The sequence below is a fragment of the Dendrobates tinctorius genome, unplaced genomic scaffold (genome assembly GCF_039654945.1).
Source record: "Dendrobates tinctorius isolate UK_male_01 unplaced genomic scaffold, ASM3965494v1 ptg000059l, whole genome shotgun sequence".
In the NCBI taxonomy this organism is placed as follows: Eukaryota; Metazoa; Chordata; class Amphibia; order Anura; family Dendrobatidae; genus Dendrobates; species Dendrobates tinctorius.
The window spans coordinates 9,478,145-9,496,377 of NW_027361727.1; the positions used below are offsets into that span (position 1 = coordinate 9,478,145).

The 18,233-nt window shown below is 46.1% G+C and overlaps 1 protein-coding gene across 3 annotated transcripts in view; it reads left to right on the plus strand.

Annotated features, from left to right (window-relative positions):
• The first annotated feature begins 7,945 nt into the window (after positions 1–7,945).
• The window catches only part of GALNT18 (polypeptide N-acetylgalactosaminyltransferase 18), a 253,671-nt gene continuing 243,383 nt past the window's right edge, over positions 7,946–18,233 (plus strand). For 2 of the 3 annotated variants that reach the window (XM_073578381.1, XM_073578382.1), the window contains exon 1: positions 10,872–11,331. In XM_073578381.1, coding sequence (XP_073434482.1) covers positions 10,887–11,331 — 445 coding nt within the window. In that variant the 5' untranslated portion in view covers positions 10,872–10,886. Of the gene's footprint in view, positions 8,334–10,871; positions 11,332–18,233 lie in introns of those variants that run through there. The other variant, XM_073578383.1, reaches the window with a different exon arrangement.

An 18,233-nucleotide genomic window follows, 5' to 3' on the forward strand; every position in this document is an offset into this window, starting at 1 on the left:
GTATGGAGCTCAGCTGCTGTACCTGAGAATGGCCACTACACAGTGTATGGAGCTCAGCTGCTGTACCTGAGAATGGCCACTATATAGTGTATGGAGCTCAGCTGCTGTATCAGAGAACGGCCACTACATAGTGTATGGAGCTCAGCTGCTGTATCAGAGAACAGCCACTACATAGTGTATGGAGCTCAGCTGCTGTACATGAGAACATCCACTACACAGTGTATGGAGCTCAGCTGCTGTACCAGAGAACGGCCACTACCCAATATACAGAGCTCAGCTGCTGTACCAGAGAATGGCCACTACACAGTGTATGGAGGTCAGCTACTGTACCTGAGAACGGCCAATACACAGTGTATGGAGCCCCGCTGCTGTACCTGAGAATGGCCACTACACAGTGTACGGAGCTCAGCTGCAGTACCAGAGAACGGCCACTACACAGTGTATGGAGCTCAGCTGCTGTATCAGAGAACAGCCACTACATAGTGTATGGAGCTCAGCTGCTGTACCAGAGAACGGCCACTACACAGTGTATGGAGCTCAGCTGCTGTACCAGAGAACTGCCACTACACAGTGTACGGAGCTCAGCTGCTGTACCAGAGAATAGCCACTACACAGTGTATGGAGCTCAGCTACTGTACCTGAGAACGGCCAATACACAGTGTATGGAGCTCAGCTGCTGTACCTGAGAACGGCCACTACACAGTGTATGGAGCTCAGCTGCTGTATCTGAGAATGGCTACTACACAGTGTATGGAGCTCAGCTGCAGTACCAGAGAACGGCCACTACACAGTGTATGAAGCTCTGCTGTACCAGAGAACGGCCACTACACAGTAAATGGAGCTGAGCTGCTGTACCAGAGAATGGCCACTACACAGTGTATGGAGCTCTGCTGCAGTACCAGAGAACGGCCACTACACAGTGTATGGAGCTCAGCTGCTGTACCAGAGAATGGCCACTACACAGTGTATGGAGGTCAGCTACTGTACCTGAGAACGGCCAATACACAGTGTATGGAGCTCCGCTGCTGTACCTGAGAATGGCCACTACACAGTGTACGGAGCTCAGCTGCAGTACCAGAGAATGGCCACTACACAGTGTATGGAGCTCAGCTGCTGTATCAGAGAACAGCCACTACATAGTGTATGGAGCTCAGCTGCAGTACCAGAGAACGGCCACTACACAATGTATGGAGCTCAGCTGCTGTACCAGAGAACTGCCACTACACAGTGTACGGAGCTCAGCTGCTGTACCTGAGAACGGCCACTACACAGTGTACGGAGCTCAGTTGCTGTACATGAGAACGGCCACTACACAGTGTATGGAGCTCAGCTGCTGTACCTGAGAACGGCCACTATACAGTGTATGGAGCTCAGCTGCTGTACCTGAGAACGGCCACTACAGTGTACGGAGCTCAGCTGCTGTACCTGAGAACGGCCTCTACACAGTGTACGGCGCTCAGCTGCTGTACCCGAGAACGGCCTCTACACAGTGTACAGAGCTCAGCTGCTGTACCTGAGAACGGCCACTTCACAGTGTACCCTGGCTGTTGTTCTAAACTTGCTAAAATCCCCTTTAACATTTCTTCCAGAAACTACTAGGTTACCAGTCTAAATTCCTGGTGGCTGAGTAGTTAGCACTGTTGCATCCCAATGATAGGGTCCTGGATTTAAATTCAACCAAGAACAAAATCAAGAGATTATCCTCTACCTGTATTTTTGTGTATTGCCTCTGAGCACTGTAAAAGAATCCTCAAAACGCATTTAACCTTCTGCGGTAGAAGGATATTTTGCTCTGATTGGTGGGGGTCTTATCTGACAGACCTCAATGATTATGTCTTGTAATGCCTCACAAGATTAAACCTCCACTGTTACGTAGACCATCTTTTCTGCAGTGATGTGGATGACCACAAGGGGCACTGCTGCCCCACAGTTCAGGGTTTTGCGTTGGCAGCAGAGTCACCCAGGGACAGAATTTTGGTTAATAATAGCACAAGCAGATCTACTCCAAAGACTCTGAAACTGAGAATTATCTACAGAAATATGGAGACGGGAACCCTACGGTTGTTATTGGGCTGTTCGTGTATTATTAGTTTCCTCCGAATGCTGCTGTGATACTGGAAAATACAATGCAGTGTGCACAATATAGACTTAAAACGTGATGCTAATTTCTGGGTACCATACAGCGACAGTCTGGCTTTGTTTTAAGGGCTTAAAGTGGGGTATTTCTGAGAGTGCTGGGTTGCATGTCCCATGGAAGTTTTAGACATGAGGAGTAATCAGTGGTGAGCTCATGACAGGCAGTCAAGGGGTAAATGACCCAAAGATGATTCTGAATGTTACAATACATAATGCTAGCCAGGTGACTGGGAAGTCTCTGGGCACAGGAAAGGGTTAATGTGCTGCGTGGAGGATCGCAGCTCTAAGAGCATCAGTGGTTCCAGAAATTCATGCAAGATATGAATACGCTGTGCTGGAGACATGAGAGGAGACCATCCCACCATGCCTGTAGAATGTCAGTGTTTCCACACAGCCCCATGACAATGCAGTGTTAAAGTAACTTTGCAAATAATTTGGGTTACATATCTTCTACTAACTTCCACAGCAGTACTTAAAATTCTGCCCAGTCCCAACACTGACAGTGACTAGAATATTCACAGGGTCAAGACGTTTCTTTAAGGCTGGGTTCATATCACGTTAGATGCCATCCGTTTAACGGATCCGTTACTAAGCGGCATTAACGCACCCATTGCCAGCCATTATCATAACGCATCCTAACGCATGTCAAAATCGGCATGCACAAGCGATGTTCCGTTACTTTGTGACGCGCCTTTGAACGCGGTCTACCGCGTTTTTGGGTACGTTACGTCTAACGCACAGAGAACGGACGCGTTCACTGTGCATAGACCTCCATTACTAATGCATGCCGACGCAATGGTAACCATGCGTTAGCGCATGTGTTAACGCAATTGTAGAAAAAAATAGATTTTGGCCATCAGCGTTAGCGCATCCGTTTAACGGATGTGAACCTAGCCTAAGCAGTGCAGTCACTGTGTACATACATTACATTACTGATCCTGAGTTACATCCTGTATTATACTCCAGAGCTGCACTCACTATTCTGCTGCTGCAGTCACTGTGCACATACATTACTGATCCTGAGTTACATCCTGTATTATACTCCAGAGCTGCACTCACTATTCTGCTGCTGCAGTCACTGTGCACATACATTACTGATCCTGAGTTACATCCTGTATTATACTCCAGAGCTGCACTCACTATTCTGCTGGTGCAGTCACTGTGTACATACATTACATTACTGATCCTGAGTTACATCCTGTATTATACTCCAGAGCTGCACTCACTATTCTGCTGCTGCAGTCACTGTGCACATACATTACTGATCCTGAGTTACATCCTGTATTATACTGCAGAGCTGCACTCACTATTCTGCTGGTGCAGTCACTGTGTACATACATTACATTACTGATCCTGAGTTACATCCTGTATTATACTCCAGAGCTGCACTCACTATTCTGCTGCTGCAGTCACTGTGCACATACATTACATTACTGATCCTGAGTTACATCCTGTATTATACTCCAGAGCTGCACTCACTATTCTGCTGGTGCAGTCACTGTGTACATACATTACATTACTGATCCTGAGTTACATCCTGTATTATACTCCAGAGCTGCACTCACTATTCTGCTGCTGCAGTCACTGTGCACATACATTACTGATCCTGATTTACATCCTGTATTATACCCCAGAGCTGTACTCACTATTCTGCTGGTGCAGTCACACTAGGTACATACATTACATTACTGATCCTGAGTTACAGTACATCCTGTATTATACCCCAGAGCTGCACTCACAATTCTGCTGGTGCAGTCACTGTGTACATACATTACATTACTGATCTTGTACTGATCCTAGATTATCATCCAGAGCTGCACTCACTATTCTGCTGGTGCAGTCACTGTGTACATACATTACATTACTGATCCTGTATTATACTTAAGAGCTGCACTTTGTATTCTGCTGCTGCAGTAACTGATTACTTATCCTGTACTTGTCCCGTGTCATATATGTCATCTATTTGCACAGTGACTCCACCAGCAGAATAGTGAGTGCAGCTCTGAAGTATAATACAAGATTTAACTAAGGATCAGTTCAGGATCGGTAATGTATGTACACAGTGACTCCACCAGCAGAATAGTGAGTGCAGCTCTGGGGTATAATACAGGATGTAACTCGGGATCAGTACAGGATCAGTAATGTCTGCACACAGTGACTACATCAGCAGAATAGTGAGTGCAACTCTGGAGTGTAATACAGGATGTAACTCCGGATCAGTAATGTAGTGTATGTACACAGTGACTGAACCAGCAGAATAGTGAGTGCAGCTCTGGAGTATAATACAGGATATATCTCAGGATCAGTAATGTAATAGAATGAATTCACAAAGACATTTGGTTTACATGTAGCCTGTATAATGGGCATCAGAAGTTATCATTGGATATTTAACTCTTCGCTGTCATGGTGCTGTCTTGTAGGATGGTCATCATACTGAAGATGATGGGAAGGGATTTATCTGCAGGATGAAAAATTCTATTCACATTTCTTCTCTCACCTGTTTCCATCGCAGCATTTAGTACTTGCAAGATTTTGTGGACCAATCGATGCTCTGAGGGAAGATCTGCAAGTGAACTCTGAGACTGCGAAAATGTTCAATGCAGCTCATTAACCCTTCAGGCGCCACATGTAGCAGCCATCATCCAGTCACTAGGTGGATTATCATGAAGCTGGTGAAATAATGCACTGGAACATATAACCATGTATCAAAGGGCAAACACCAGCACACCTTCATGCATTCTTGCTGTGCCAATCAATCAATATTCCGGCTGTTACTGCTTTTGGGTGTAAGTCTGAGCAGAATGCAGTGATCTGATTGGTTGGTTTGGACTCTTTGTGCGTTGGGTGTAAAATCTGTAAACGGTAAACACTGTGTGATATACGGAATATAGCACATGAGTGGAACATGGCAGCAAAAGCAAAGTATGATGCAATCTCATCCATTACCATAGAATCAGAGATGAGCGAATTTCCTGAAATTTGGTTGGGGCAGATTTGTCTGAATTTGGCTGGAAAATTACAATCTTTTCAACTCTAACCTGCCAAAATTGTGGTGAGAGGGGCTAAAGAATAAAAAAAAAAACAACCCACAACCTTTCATTCATTCATATTCCTCGTTCCTCACCTTCTTCCCACTTACATTCTTTCATCACTTAATTCTCCATTCTGGCAGAACGGAGCAAGACGAGAACGGAAGATTGGAGAACAGCGGAGATTGAGGCGGCATTAGCACTGGCAAGCAGCGTCAGCACCAGGCACAGCCGCACAAGTGACTCTGCCCTGTGCCCTGTGCCGCTGGCTGTACTGTGAACAGCTGGCATCTGATTCTAACACCTGCGATTGGAGCAGTTTAACCCCTTAGATGCTGCAGTCAGTTACGACAGCGACATTTAAGAGGTTGGAAATGGGATGTTGATGGTGCAGTCATCGTACGATACATTGCACCGATACTCTGCCTTAGGCCGGGGTCACACTTCCGAGAATCTCGCATCTCATTACCTGGCACCGCCACCGGCACTCGGCTGCATAGAAATACATGCAGCTGCACACTCCGGTCCCGCTTGCCGGCGGCGGTGTCGGGTATTGAGATGCGAGACTCGTGTGAGTTTCTCACAAGTGTGATCCCGGCCTTACTCTGGTTCTATGACGTCAAAGCTGTCAAAGAGGGAGAGTGGCGATAGATGTAAAACCGGCCGGCGGGAAAGTGCACGGATATGACTGGAAATAAGGCTGTGCGCCCACGATCCGAAATAGCAACGCAGGGTTACGAGCCGCAGCATGTCATTTTCTGTTGCAGAAACACTAGTCTCCACAACACATATTTCCACAATAGAACGTACAGGATGTGGAAAATCCATCCTCCTCACACCCACACTCTCCTCACACACTGACTCCTCACACACACCCTCCACACACTCTCTCCTCACTCACTCACACTCTCCTCACTCACACTCTCTCTCCTCACTCACTGACTCCTCACACTCTCCTCACTCACACTCTCTCCTCACTCACACTCTCTCCTCACTCACACACTCTCTCTCCTCACTCACTGACTCCTCACACTCTCTCCTCACTCACACTCTCTCCTCACTCACACACACTCTCTCTCCTCACTCACTGACTCCTCACTCACACACTCTCTCTCCTCACTCACACTCTCTCTCTCCTCACTCACACTCTCTCTCTCCTCACTCACACTCTCTCTCCTCACTCACACTCTCTCTCCTCACTCACACTCTCTCTCTCCTCACTCACTGACTCCTCACACTCTCTCCTCACTCACACTCTCTCCTCACACTCTCTCCTCACACTCTCTCCTCACTCACCCTCTCTCCTCACACACTCACTCTCTCCTCACTCACACTCACTCTCTCCTCACTCACACACTCTCTCTCCTCACTCACACACTCTCTCTCCTCACTCACACACTCTCTCTCCTCACTCACACTCTCTCCTCACTCACTGACTCCTCACTCACACACTCTCTCTCCTCACTCACACTCTCTCCTCACTCACACTCTCTCCTCACTCACACTCTCTCCTCACTCACACTCTCTCCTCACTCACACTCTCTCCTCACTCACACTCTCTCTCTCCTCACTCACACTCTCTCTCTCCTCACTCACACTCTCTCCTCACACACTCACTCTCTCCTCACTCACACCCTCTCTCCTCACTCACACCCTCTCTCCTCACTCACACTCTCTCCTCACTCACACTCTCTCCTCACTCACTGACTCCTCACTCACACACTCTCTCTCCTCACTCACACTCTCTCTCTCCTCACTCACACTCTCTCCTCACTCACACTCTCTCTCCTCACTCACACTCTCTCTCTCCTCACTCACACTCTCTCTCTCCTCACTCACTGACTCCTCACTCACACTCTCTCCTCACTCACACTCTTTCTCCTCACTCACACTCTTTCTCCTCACTCACACTCTTTCTCCTCACTCACACTCTTTCTCCTCACTCACACTCTTTCTCCTCACTCACACTCTTTCTCCTCACTCACACCCTCTTTCTCCTCACTCACACTCTCTCTCCTCACTCACACTCTCTCTCCTCACTCACACTCTTTCTCCTCACTCACACCCTCTCGCCTCACTCACACCCTCTCTCCTCACTCACACCCTCTCGCCTCACTCACACTCTCTCCTCACTCACACCCTCTCTCCTCACTCACACCCTCTCTCCTCACTCACACTCTCTCCTCACTCACACCCTCTCTCCTCACTCACACCCTCTCTCCTCACTCACACTCTCTCTCCTCACTCACACTCTCTCTCCTCACTCACACTCTTTCTCCTCACTCACACCCTCTCGCCTCACTCACACCCTCTCTCCTCACTCACACCCTCTCGCCTCACTCACACTCTCTCCTCACTCACACCCTCTCTCCTCACTCACACTCTCTCCTCACTCACACCCTCTCGCCTCACTCACACTCTCTCTCCTCACTCACACCCTCTCTCCTCACTCACACCCTCTCTCCTCACTCACACCCTCTCTCCTCACTCACACTCTCTCTCCTCACTCACACTCTCTCCTCACTCACACTCTCTCCTCACTCACACCCTCTCTCCTCACTCACACTCTCTCTCCTCACTCACACTCTCTCTCCTCACTCACTCACTCTCTCTCTCTGGTATCGTGTCCGCTCGCTCAGCGCAGGAATGTGCGGAGAGAGAAGCAGGTTTTAGCCCCAAGCTTAGCTCCGCCCCTGTCGCTTTTGATTGGACAGGTATCCGGACGCTGAAGCATTGATTGGCCGGGCGAGCTGTCACATGATGCCCGCTGTGCCCGGACTCCTCTCCTGGAAGCTGGTGCCCGCTCAGTGTGATGAGAAGCGGCGGAGAGTTCGCTCTGCTCCCGGGACCCCCGCTGCCCTGACCGCCGCCCGTACTCTGTGGTCGCCGGGACCCTCAGCCCCGCTCTATGGAGGCAACCGAGGATGCTGTGTACACGGAAAACCAAACCCCTAGTGTCCACCTGCGTGATCCTGAGCGGCATGAGTAACCTGCTGTGCCTGCTCTATGTGGGCTGGGTCACCAACTACATGGCCGGCCTCTACGTGCGGGTCCAGGAGCCCCCGGAGCGCCCGAAGATGGAGCCCCCCGAGGACAAAGCCGGGGACACCCTGAGGATCATCGAGCGCCTGGAGCGGCTGGAGAGCGTCATCAACCAGCACATCCAAGGTACCGACACTGTATACTGCACCTGTATACTGTGTATACTGCCTACTACTACCTGTATACTGCACCTATATACTGTGTATACTGCACCTGTATACTGTGTATACTGCACCTATATACTGTGTATACTGCACCTATATACTGTGTATACTGCACCTGCCTGTATATACCGTCATCAACCAGCACATCCAAGGTACCGACACTGTATACTGCACCTGTATACTGTGTATACTGCACCTGTATATACCGTCATCAACCAGCACATCCAAGGTACCGACACTGTGTATACTGCACCTGTATACTGTGTATACTGCACCTGTATACTGTGTATACTGCACCTGTATACTGTGTATACTGCACCTGTATACTGTGTATACTGCCTACTACTACCTGTATACTGTGTATACTGCACCTATATACTGTGTATACTGCACCTGTATACTGTGTATACTGCACCTATATACTGTGTATACTGCACCTGTATATACCGTCATCAACCAGCACATCCAAGGTACCGACACTGTGTATACTGCACCTGTATACTGCCTACTACTACCTGTATACTGTGTATACTGCACCTGTATACTGTGTATACTGCACCTGCCTGTATATACCGTCATCAACCAGCACATCCAAGGTACCGACACTGTGTATACTGCACCTGTATACTGTGTATACTGCACCTATATACTGTGTATACCGTCATCAACCAGCACATCCAAGGTACCGACACTGTATACTGCACCTGTATACTGTGTATACTGCACCTATATACTGTGTATACTGCACCTGTATATACCGTCATCAACCAGCACATCCAAGGTACCGACACTGTGTATACTGCACCTGTATACTGTGTATACTGCACCTGTATACTGTGTATACTGCACCTGTATACTGTGTATACTGCCTACTACTACCTGTATACTGTGTATACTGCACCTATATACTGTGTATACTGCACCTGCCTGTATATACCGTCATCAACCAGCACATCCAAGGTACCGACACTGTGTATACTGCACCTGTATACTGTGTATACTGCCTACTACTACCTGTATACTGTGTATACTGCACCTATATACTGTGTATACTGCACCTGCCTGTATATACCGTCATCAACCAGCACATCCAAGGTACCGACACTGTGTATACTGCACCTGTATACTGTGTATACTGCCTACTACTACCTATATACTGTGTATACTGCACCTGCCTGTATATACCGTCATCAACCAGCACATCCAAGGTACCGACACTGTGTACTGCACCTGTATACTGTGTATACTGCCTACTACTACCTGTATACTGTGTATACTGCACCTATATACTGTGTATACTGCACCTGCCTGTATATACCGTCATCAACCAGCACATCCAAGGTACCGACACTGTGTATACTGCACCTGTATACTGTGTATACTGCACCTGCCTGTATATACCGTCATCAACCAGCACATCCAAGGTACCGACACTGTGTATACTGCACCTGTATACTGTGTATACTGCCTACTACTACCTGTATACTGTGTATACTGCACCTGTATACTGCACCTATATACTGTGTATACTGCACCTGCCTGTATATACCGTCATCAACCAGCACATCCAAGGTACCGACACTGTGTATACTGCACCTGTATACTGTGTATACTGCCTACTACTACCTGTATACTGTGTATACTGCACCTGTATACTGTGTATACTGCACCTGCCTGTATATACCGTCATCAACCAGCACATCCAAGGTACCGACACTGTGTATACTGCACCTATATACTGTGTATACTGCACCTGTATACTGTGTATACTGCACCTGCCTGTATATACCGTCATCAACCAGCACATCCAAGGTACCGACACTGTGTATACTGCACCTATATACTGTGTATACTGTGTATACTGCACCTGCCTGTATATACCGTCATCAACCAGCACATCCAAGGTACCGACACTGTGTATACTGCACCTATATACTGTGTATACTGTGTATACTGCACCTGCCTGTATATACCGTCATCAACCAGCACATCCAAGGTACCGACACTGTGTATACTGCACCTATATACTGTGTTTACTGTGTATACTGCACCTGCCTGTATATACCGTCATCAACCAGCACATCCAAGGTACCGACCGAGGATGCCCTGTGTATACTGCACCTGTATACTGTGTATACTGCCTACTACTACCTGTATACTGTGTGTACTGCACCTATATACTGTGTGTACTGCACCTATATACTGTGTATACTGCACCTGCCTGTATATACTGCCTACTACTACCTGTATATACCGTCATCAACCAGCACATCCAAGGTGCCGACCGGGGATACACTGTGTATACTGCATCTATATACTGTGTATACTGCATCTATATACTGTGTATACTGCATCTATATACTGTGTATACTGCATCTATATACTGTGTATACTGCATCTATATACTGTGTATACTGCATCTATATACTGTGTGTACTGCATCTATATACTGTGTGTACTGCATCTATATACTGTGTGTACTGCATCTATATACTGTGTGTACTGCATCTATATAATGTGTGTACTGCATCTATATACTGTGTGTACTGCACCTATATACTGTGTGTACTGCACCTATATACTGTGTGTACTGCATCTATATACTGTGTGTACTGCATCTATATACTGTGTGTACTGCATCTATATACTGTGTGTACTGCACCTATATACTGTGTATACTGCACCTATATACTGTGTGTACTGCACCTATATACTGTGTATACTGCACCTGCCTGTATATAATGTGTATACTGCCTACTACTACCTGTATATACCGTCATCAACCAGCACATCCAAAGTACCGACAAGAGGATACACTGTGTACTGTACCTATATACTGTGTATACTGCACCTATATACTGTATATACTGCACCAGCCTGTATATTCTGTGTATACTGCACCTATATACTGTATATACTGCACCTACCTGTATATACCGTCATCAACCAGCACATCCAAGGTACCGACCGGAGGATAGACTGTGTATACTGCACCTACCTGTATATACTGTGTATACTGTACCTATATACTGTACCCAGGGCTGTGGAGTCTGTAAGCCAAACCTGCTACTCCGACTCCTCAATTTCCCTTACACCGACTCCCACATATATTACTTATATTTAAGTGAAAAATTTATTCTAGTACAATGTGAACATCAGACACTTAATCATTTCTATGATCCAATAATCAAGATATTTAGATAGAACATAATATCTATTTATTGGAATACAACTTTAGAACACAAAAAACTGTAAATATGTAATATCGAATATTTATATATCACTATGTAATCAACTATGTAAGTGGCAAAAAACAGTTTTCAACAAAAACATACTAAATAACATTTGTGCAGTCTATGAATTTGTTCTAAGAAATAGAATTGCCTCCATCAGATCCTCCATAGATGACCTAAAATCTGACCTAATAATTTTACCGCCAGAGAACAACCTCTCTACACTAACTTGGGTTGGTGGCAAAGCCGTAACCACATGGGCAACATCTCTAACAATTTCCGGGTATAAAGGAATTGCCTCATGCACAGTCAGTTTTGATGAACGGTTGAATTTTTCTATTTCTTTGAGAGCAAGTGAAACATTTTGCTGGAGTGAAATCTTTTTCCTTGCGGCAAAGCTTTGCCTGCTCCATGTCATCCAAATACTTGTCGAAATCAAACTCCTCATCTGATGAGGATGAAGATATGGCAGCAGTAGCACTGGCAGGACCCGAGTCCTCTTGCGCCTGGCAGTCCTCCTGTAGGCCACTCATCCTAACTGCTACCTCAGTCAGAGCTTCTTTTCCTTTAGTAAGCTGTTGATCATCAAGCAGTATACGGTGACTCGGGTCCACATAAACAGCTGCCAGAAAATTTTTATTTTCCAATAGCTGTGTCTCTCTCCATTTCATTGAAGCAGAAATGCCATCTGTGATGAAACCTCCTCTTTGGGACAGGCAAAATAGCAAGTTCTTCCACTCCCTTATGAAAATGCCAGGAGTTAAATCCTCAGCTTGTAATTTTTTAGTCACGGTAAATGGGTGATTAAGCAATTCCTTCAATTCAGCCACCTGTGTCCATTGACCTTCATTTAGTGTTACCTGAGGGTTCGCCATATCTTAAAGAAGCGGTTTTAGTTCCAGCAATCGCTCAATCATTAAATAGGTGCTGCCCCACCGAGTGGCGTGATCCACAATTGCCCCTTTCCCAGCACGTCTCTTCAAGATGCAATCGATTTTAGGGGTTCTAGCAGCAATAACCAATTTCCTCACTTTTCCAATCAGATTTCCAGCATGTCCCTCTTGCAGGCTCTCTTATTGCCAGCTGCAGCGTGTGCACAACTTTCTCCAGCTCGGGGCCCAGGAATCGGATCCTGTGCAGGGCAGGCACCCCTCCCCCTCCTCTCTCTGGTGAAGACTGCAGAAGACAGGACAGAGGAGGGGAGATTGCCCCCTGCAGTCTGGAGCTGGTGCAGGACGGGGGCACTGCAGCAGGACGGGGGCACTGCAGCATACAAGTGAGTTTTGATAGGTGCGTGCCCCTGCTTCTAGGGGGGGGGGGGGGAGCTGCCCCCCCCCCGCCCCTCGCTGGCTACGGCCATGATTCACACACAGCGGTTTGCGGATCCGTTTTTTGCAGTAAAATGCAGTGACTCTGGGCATCCCAGCAAAGTCAATGGGTTTCAAGATATGACATTCAGACACATGGTTTTGTGAGGATCCGTTTTTGGGCTGAATGAGCATGTCAGTTTGTGTGGCGTTTTCTAATCTGAAAACATTATCTATGAGTTCAAAAACCTTTCAGGTGATGCGGTTCTTCAAAAAGATGATCTGCTTTTGCAGCTGAAAAACGTATCCTCAAAAAACGCAGCAAAAACGCTGTGTGTGAATGTAGCCTTAGATCAGGAATAGAACAGCCATTTATAGGACATTTCATAACTTTCCCAAATTCCAATGAAAAAATATTCAGCACATTCTGCATTGAACTACTGTACCCAATTTATTATATATTTTAGGAGTCGGTCCATGTTATACCGACTCCAACTCCACAGCCCTGACTGTACCTGCCTGTATATACTGCTTCCTATCTGTATATACTGTCTGCACTGCCTACTACCTGTATATACTGCTTCCTATCTGTATATACTGTCTGCACTGCCTACTACCTGTATATACTGCTTCCTATCTGTATATACTGCACTTACCTGTATATACCATCATCAACCAGCACATCCAAGGTACTGACCGGAGTATATACTGTGTACACTGCACCTGCCTGTATATAGCATCCATCAGCACATCCAAGGTACAGACCTGTACCATCCCCTACCTGTATATACCACCCCCTACTTGTATACCCTTCTACCTGTATATAACCCCATACCCAGTTATTAGTACAGCCGAGCGGCCGCTCTCCAGATCGCACTGATTACATTGTGGCCATATCCTGCTTATCACCTGTATATAACACAGGGGCCGTCTGTATACACGTGGTCTGCAGGCCGTATACAGGCATTTCCCACCTTCTGTGCAGGGTGATTTCCGCGGTATACCGCACACTACATGGCGGTGACCCGCGCTCCTCCTTCTGCTGTGTTTTCGCCCCCTCACCCTCCTAATAATCCCCGGTGGTGATGAGTTTATCGAGGTCCTGCTAATTGTATAGCGAAAAGTTCTGCCACTTTTCCACAGACTTTGTATTCTTCTCGGGGTCTCGTTCGTCTTCAGCTGCACCAGAGAGAACCCACCAGACTGCTATAGAACAAAAACATCTCGGGTGACGAGTTACCCGAAAACATTGGGGTGTGTCAGACTGCGCCCACACCGAGCGAACTGGAGAAAGTCCAAAACGGAAAATGGCGCAAAGGCGTTAATTAATTTTGCCATCAAAAAAACAAAAAACTGCTGGGAGTTGTAGTTCCCTCGCTGCTGGTCTGGAGTGTTTGTGATCCCGGCTGTTACTTTGGGCCGCGCTCTCCACTCCGCTCGGACGGCGCTATTTCGAGTCTGGGAAGATGAGTAAATATTGGAGGACGAGCGTGGGGTGGAGTGATATTTTCGCAGCTGGTATTTATGGGCCGGACATCGAGACGATGATGATTTTTCTCATATTTCTGGGTTATTTGCTGCCGTGATATTTGCTTTACTGTTCGGAGAGAATCCTAATTATCTGCAGAGTCGTTACCAAAGAAACAGCCGCGTTCCGCTCGGTGGGGGGTGTCTGCGGAGTCGTCTGGGATAACGAACCCCAATGTGTCGGAATGGGGCAGATGATAATTGGCGACAGGTCAGGACAAGAATAGAATCCTGCGGGCGGCGGTGCGGGGGTTACATTGTTCTTCCATTTTCTTCTGGAATTTATAAGTAAATCGTTGTGTAATCAAGTCTGCGCGTTTCCGATGTTCTTTGTGTTTCAGTTCCTCCCCAGCTCTGCTTGCTGTCAGTGAATGGGAATATTCTCCTTTACGTCCCTTCCTATCTATCTATTTATTTTACTCATTTACATAGCGCCATTAATTCCGCAGCGCTTTACGGACATTAACATCTCTGTCCCCATTGGGGCTCACAATCTACAACCCCTATCAATTTGTCTTTGCAGATCCCCATCCCCAAACTCCTTGCAGTTCCCCATCAGTTGCTATGATGATAAGTTCACTCCTCGGCTGGAGGTTTTGGTCTTTTTTTCATGACTTTATTCTTGATGACCTGTCACTGAGACCGCCGAGCGTTTTTTTTTTTTTTTTTTTCCCCACATTCCCCGTCAGGTAAAGTCGTCCTCGTGTCCCAACAGGATCTGAGACTTTTAAAGTTTTGTAAATTCCTGTAGCGACTTCTCTTCTTTTGCGCCTTTTAAAATGAGAAAGAAATAGAAATCGTTCCGCCTGGCTCCTCCAGTCCTAAAAAGCGAATGGGTCACGAGGCATAACAACAAACTGAGAAATAAACGTTGCTAATCTGATTCTGTGACTTTTTGGGAAACTTCAAACTAATTTGATTAGTTGCATATTGATTTGAACATCTCTAGTCTCTAAAATATATATATATATTGAAAAAGTGAAATCTTGCTTTTACCTGAGACCACTGAGCTTCAGAATAGTCTGATACTTTCTGTTCTGCAGAGATGACTTTTCAGCAGTCTCATTATCGTCACAGACAGGATTACAATAAGTAACTCCACTATATACAGTAGTTAACACAGGATCCACCATTCCCAATGTGATATCATAGCTCGCCTCAGCCTCCTGTACGATGACAAACACTACAGCTATAGACTGTAGATAACACAGGATCCACCAATCACAATATGTGATGTCACAGCTCATCTCCTCCTCCTGTACAATGCCAGATAACACCTCTATGTACAGTAGATAACACAGGATTCACCATTTACAATAGGTGATGTCACAGCTCACCTTCTCTTCCTGTACAATGACTGATAACATCTCTATGTACAGTAGATAACGCAGGGTCCACCATTCACACTAGATGAGGTCACAGCTCACCTCCTCCTCCTCCTGTACAATGAGTGATTTGTTTTCTTTGCTCTTGATCATATTGAGATGTTCTACGAAGGAGTAATAATCATCAGGCCGCTGTGTTGTGTGGCGCCTCCACCAGTTATATAGGAGAAGTGCAACAGCTTATCGCTGCTATAACCCCTGCAGTGATTAATCTGGACGGGTTTTCCTGGCAACGCGTTCTGCTCTGTCGAAAATCTGAATATTCATTGGTTCTAATCTATGCAAATGACAGAGAAACGTGCCGCTTGTAAAGCGACGACGGTGGATCCGGGCCGCACGCCACCCTCGCTGTAATGACATTTGTCAAGTCTTTGTTGTGTGGAGCGAGAAGCCGCTCGGAGAAATGGTGGGAACCTGATCGATACGCAACAGCGGAGATCAGCGTGAAAGATAAACGTATGGATATAGAGCGGAGATATTTCCCGGCCGGTGTGAAGAGCTCAGACTGCTCATAGATTTTTTTTTTTTTTTTTTTTTTTTTTCTGCCAAAACAGAAAATACACTGATTGCTGCTAGTTTCTATAAGTGTTGCAAAATATTGCAACTTTACTGCAGTGGAAATCTGCCCCACACCTGCAAGGTTTGAACACGGTCTAAGGCTATGTTCACACAGGTTGTGTTTTTTTTTTTTTTTAAATTTCATTTTTCTTTGCAGCCTTTTGATTGGACTTTACCCAGTTTACAATGGATTCCAGTGAGCTGCCCTTTTTTCCTGCCGTTTTTTTTTTTTTTTTGAACATTCTTGTCGAAAAGACTGAATATGACTGTCAACACAATGTCACTTTCAGGCGGAAACTGCGTGAAAAACTTTTCACAAAACGATTCTAAGAATAAACACAAATCTATGTAAAAACAAGTGGCTGTGCACACGTTCAGTCTTTTGAATACTTTTTTTTTTTTTTTTTTTTACCTTTTTTCCAGGTTTCTAAAATCTCCAAGCGGTTAAAGAGAATCTGTCACCGAAAGTTGGCGGGCTATGATTCCGGGACTTAGTGTACCGGCGCATGCGCAGTAATGATTTTTGGCTTTGCCCGCAGTTGGGCAAACCATACTGCGCGAGGCAAGATTGCTTTGCGCAAGCGCGAACTGTGGAGGAGAACAACTCTAATTCTGGAAAAGATCGCGGACGGGGGCCACAGATAGGGTGGAGAAAGAAAGAAGAAACATTGCCCATCGGACCGGACACAGGCCATTTACATAGGCCGCCGACATCCGGTGACAGATTCCCTTTAAAACAAGTTACCGGTCTATTCTTCTGGCGGGAAAACTCCAAAGACACTCAGATGTTTTTTGGAGCATTTTCCATTGTTTTGCTTTATAAAAAAAAAAAAAAAAAACTGCTAGTGGTTCCTTAATTATTCAGTGGAGTGAAAAAAAAACAATAGGAAAATATCTTAAAGTGGTTGTTGGTTTATTTTTTTTATCTCTAAAGCTTTGGTCTTCTATCTCTCCATCTGTGATAGAACTACTGCTCCCAGCATGCCCTGACAGCCTGCACCTGCGGTTTTGCTACAGATTGAAGGTGACTTCCATCAGGTTTCCCGTCACCGGTCGCCTCTTTACCGCCACGCGTGGGGATGACGGCCATGATGTCCTCTCGCCTCCTCTTCTTGTCTGTATTGTGACCGGTGGATCGGACGAGGCGCACATAAGAAAGATGTTCTTGTGTTTTTTGTTTTTTTTTTTGTTTTTTTTTCTGAGAATGCGAGCGCCTGGCGAAATAATTTTTCTTCCTCATTAGCGCCCATTAATCTCCAGTACTTATCTCACCTCTCCTCGCCATTTATCGTCGCCGTGATGTACGAGCGATGCCTCCCGCCATGACAAGCGCCCGACACGCCGCTGATTAATGCAGGAATACTTTTAATGTCAGAGACTGCTTGTTCTTATTTCCAGCAAGTAAATGCATATTTATTGACGCGTAATTTCCCATCGCGCTCCGAGGACTTTCATTTAGCAGAATGTATTTTTCTCCGCTCGTCAGCAGCTCGTTTATTACTCGGGGCAGGACCGCTCTGCTTCTACGTTTTCTGCAAAAGCTATCATTTATTTTCCTTTTTTTGTGTGTTCGTTACAATGTATGAAGTCTGATTGTATCCAGGCTGAATGCAATAATAACATTGGGGAAGGGGAGGCAGAAGAACTGTGCGCTGACACTTGGGGGCACCCGTAGATCAATACCCTGTGGTGTTCAGGTCCTATCCACCCTGCGAATGTTTGTCCAAAGGGGCCGCCATTGTCCGATACTCCTTATTAGGGAATTATAAAAAAAAAAAGTGGTTGGGGGTCACCTATTGTAAATGGTGGATCTTGTGTTTTCTACTGTATATACAGTTGTGGCCAAAAGTAT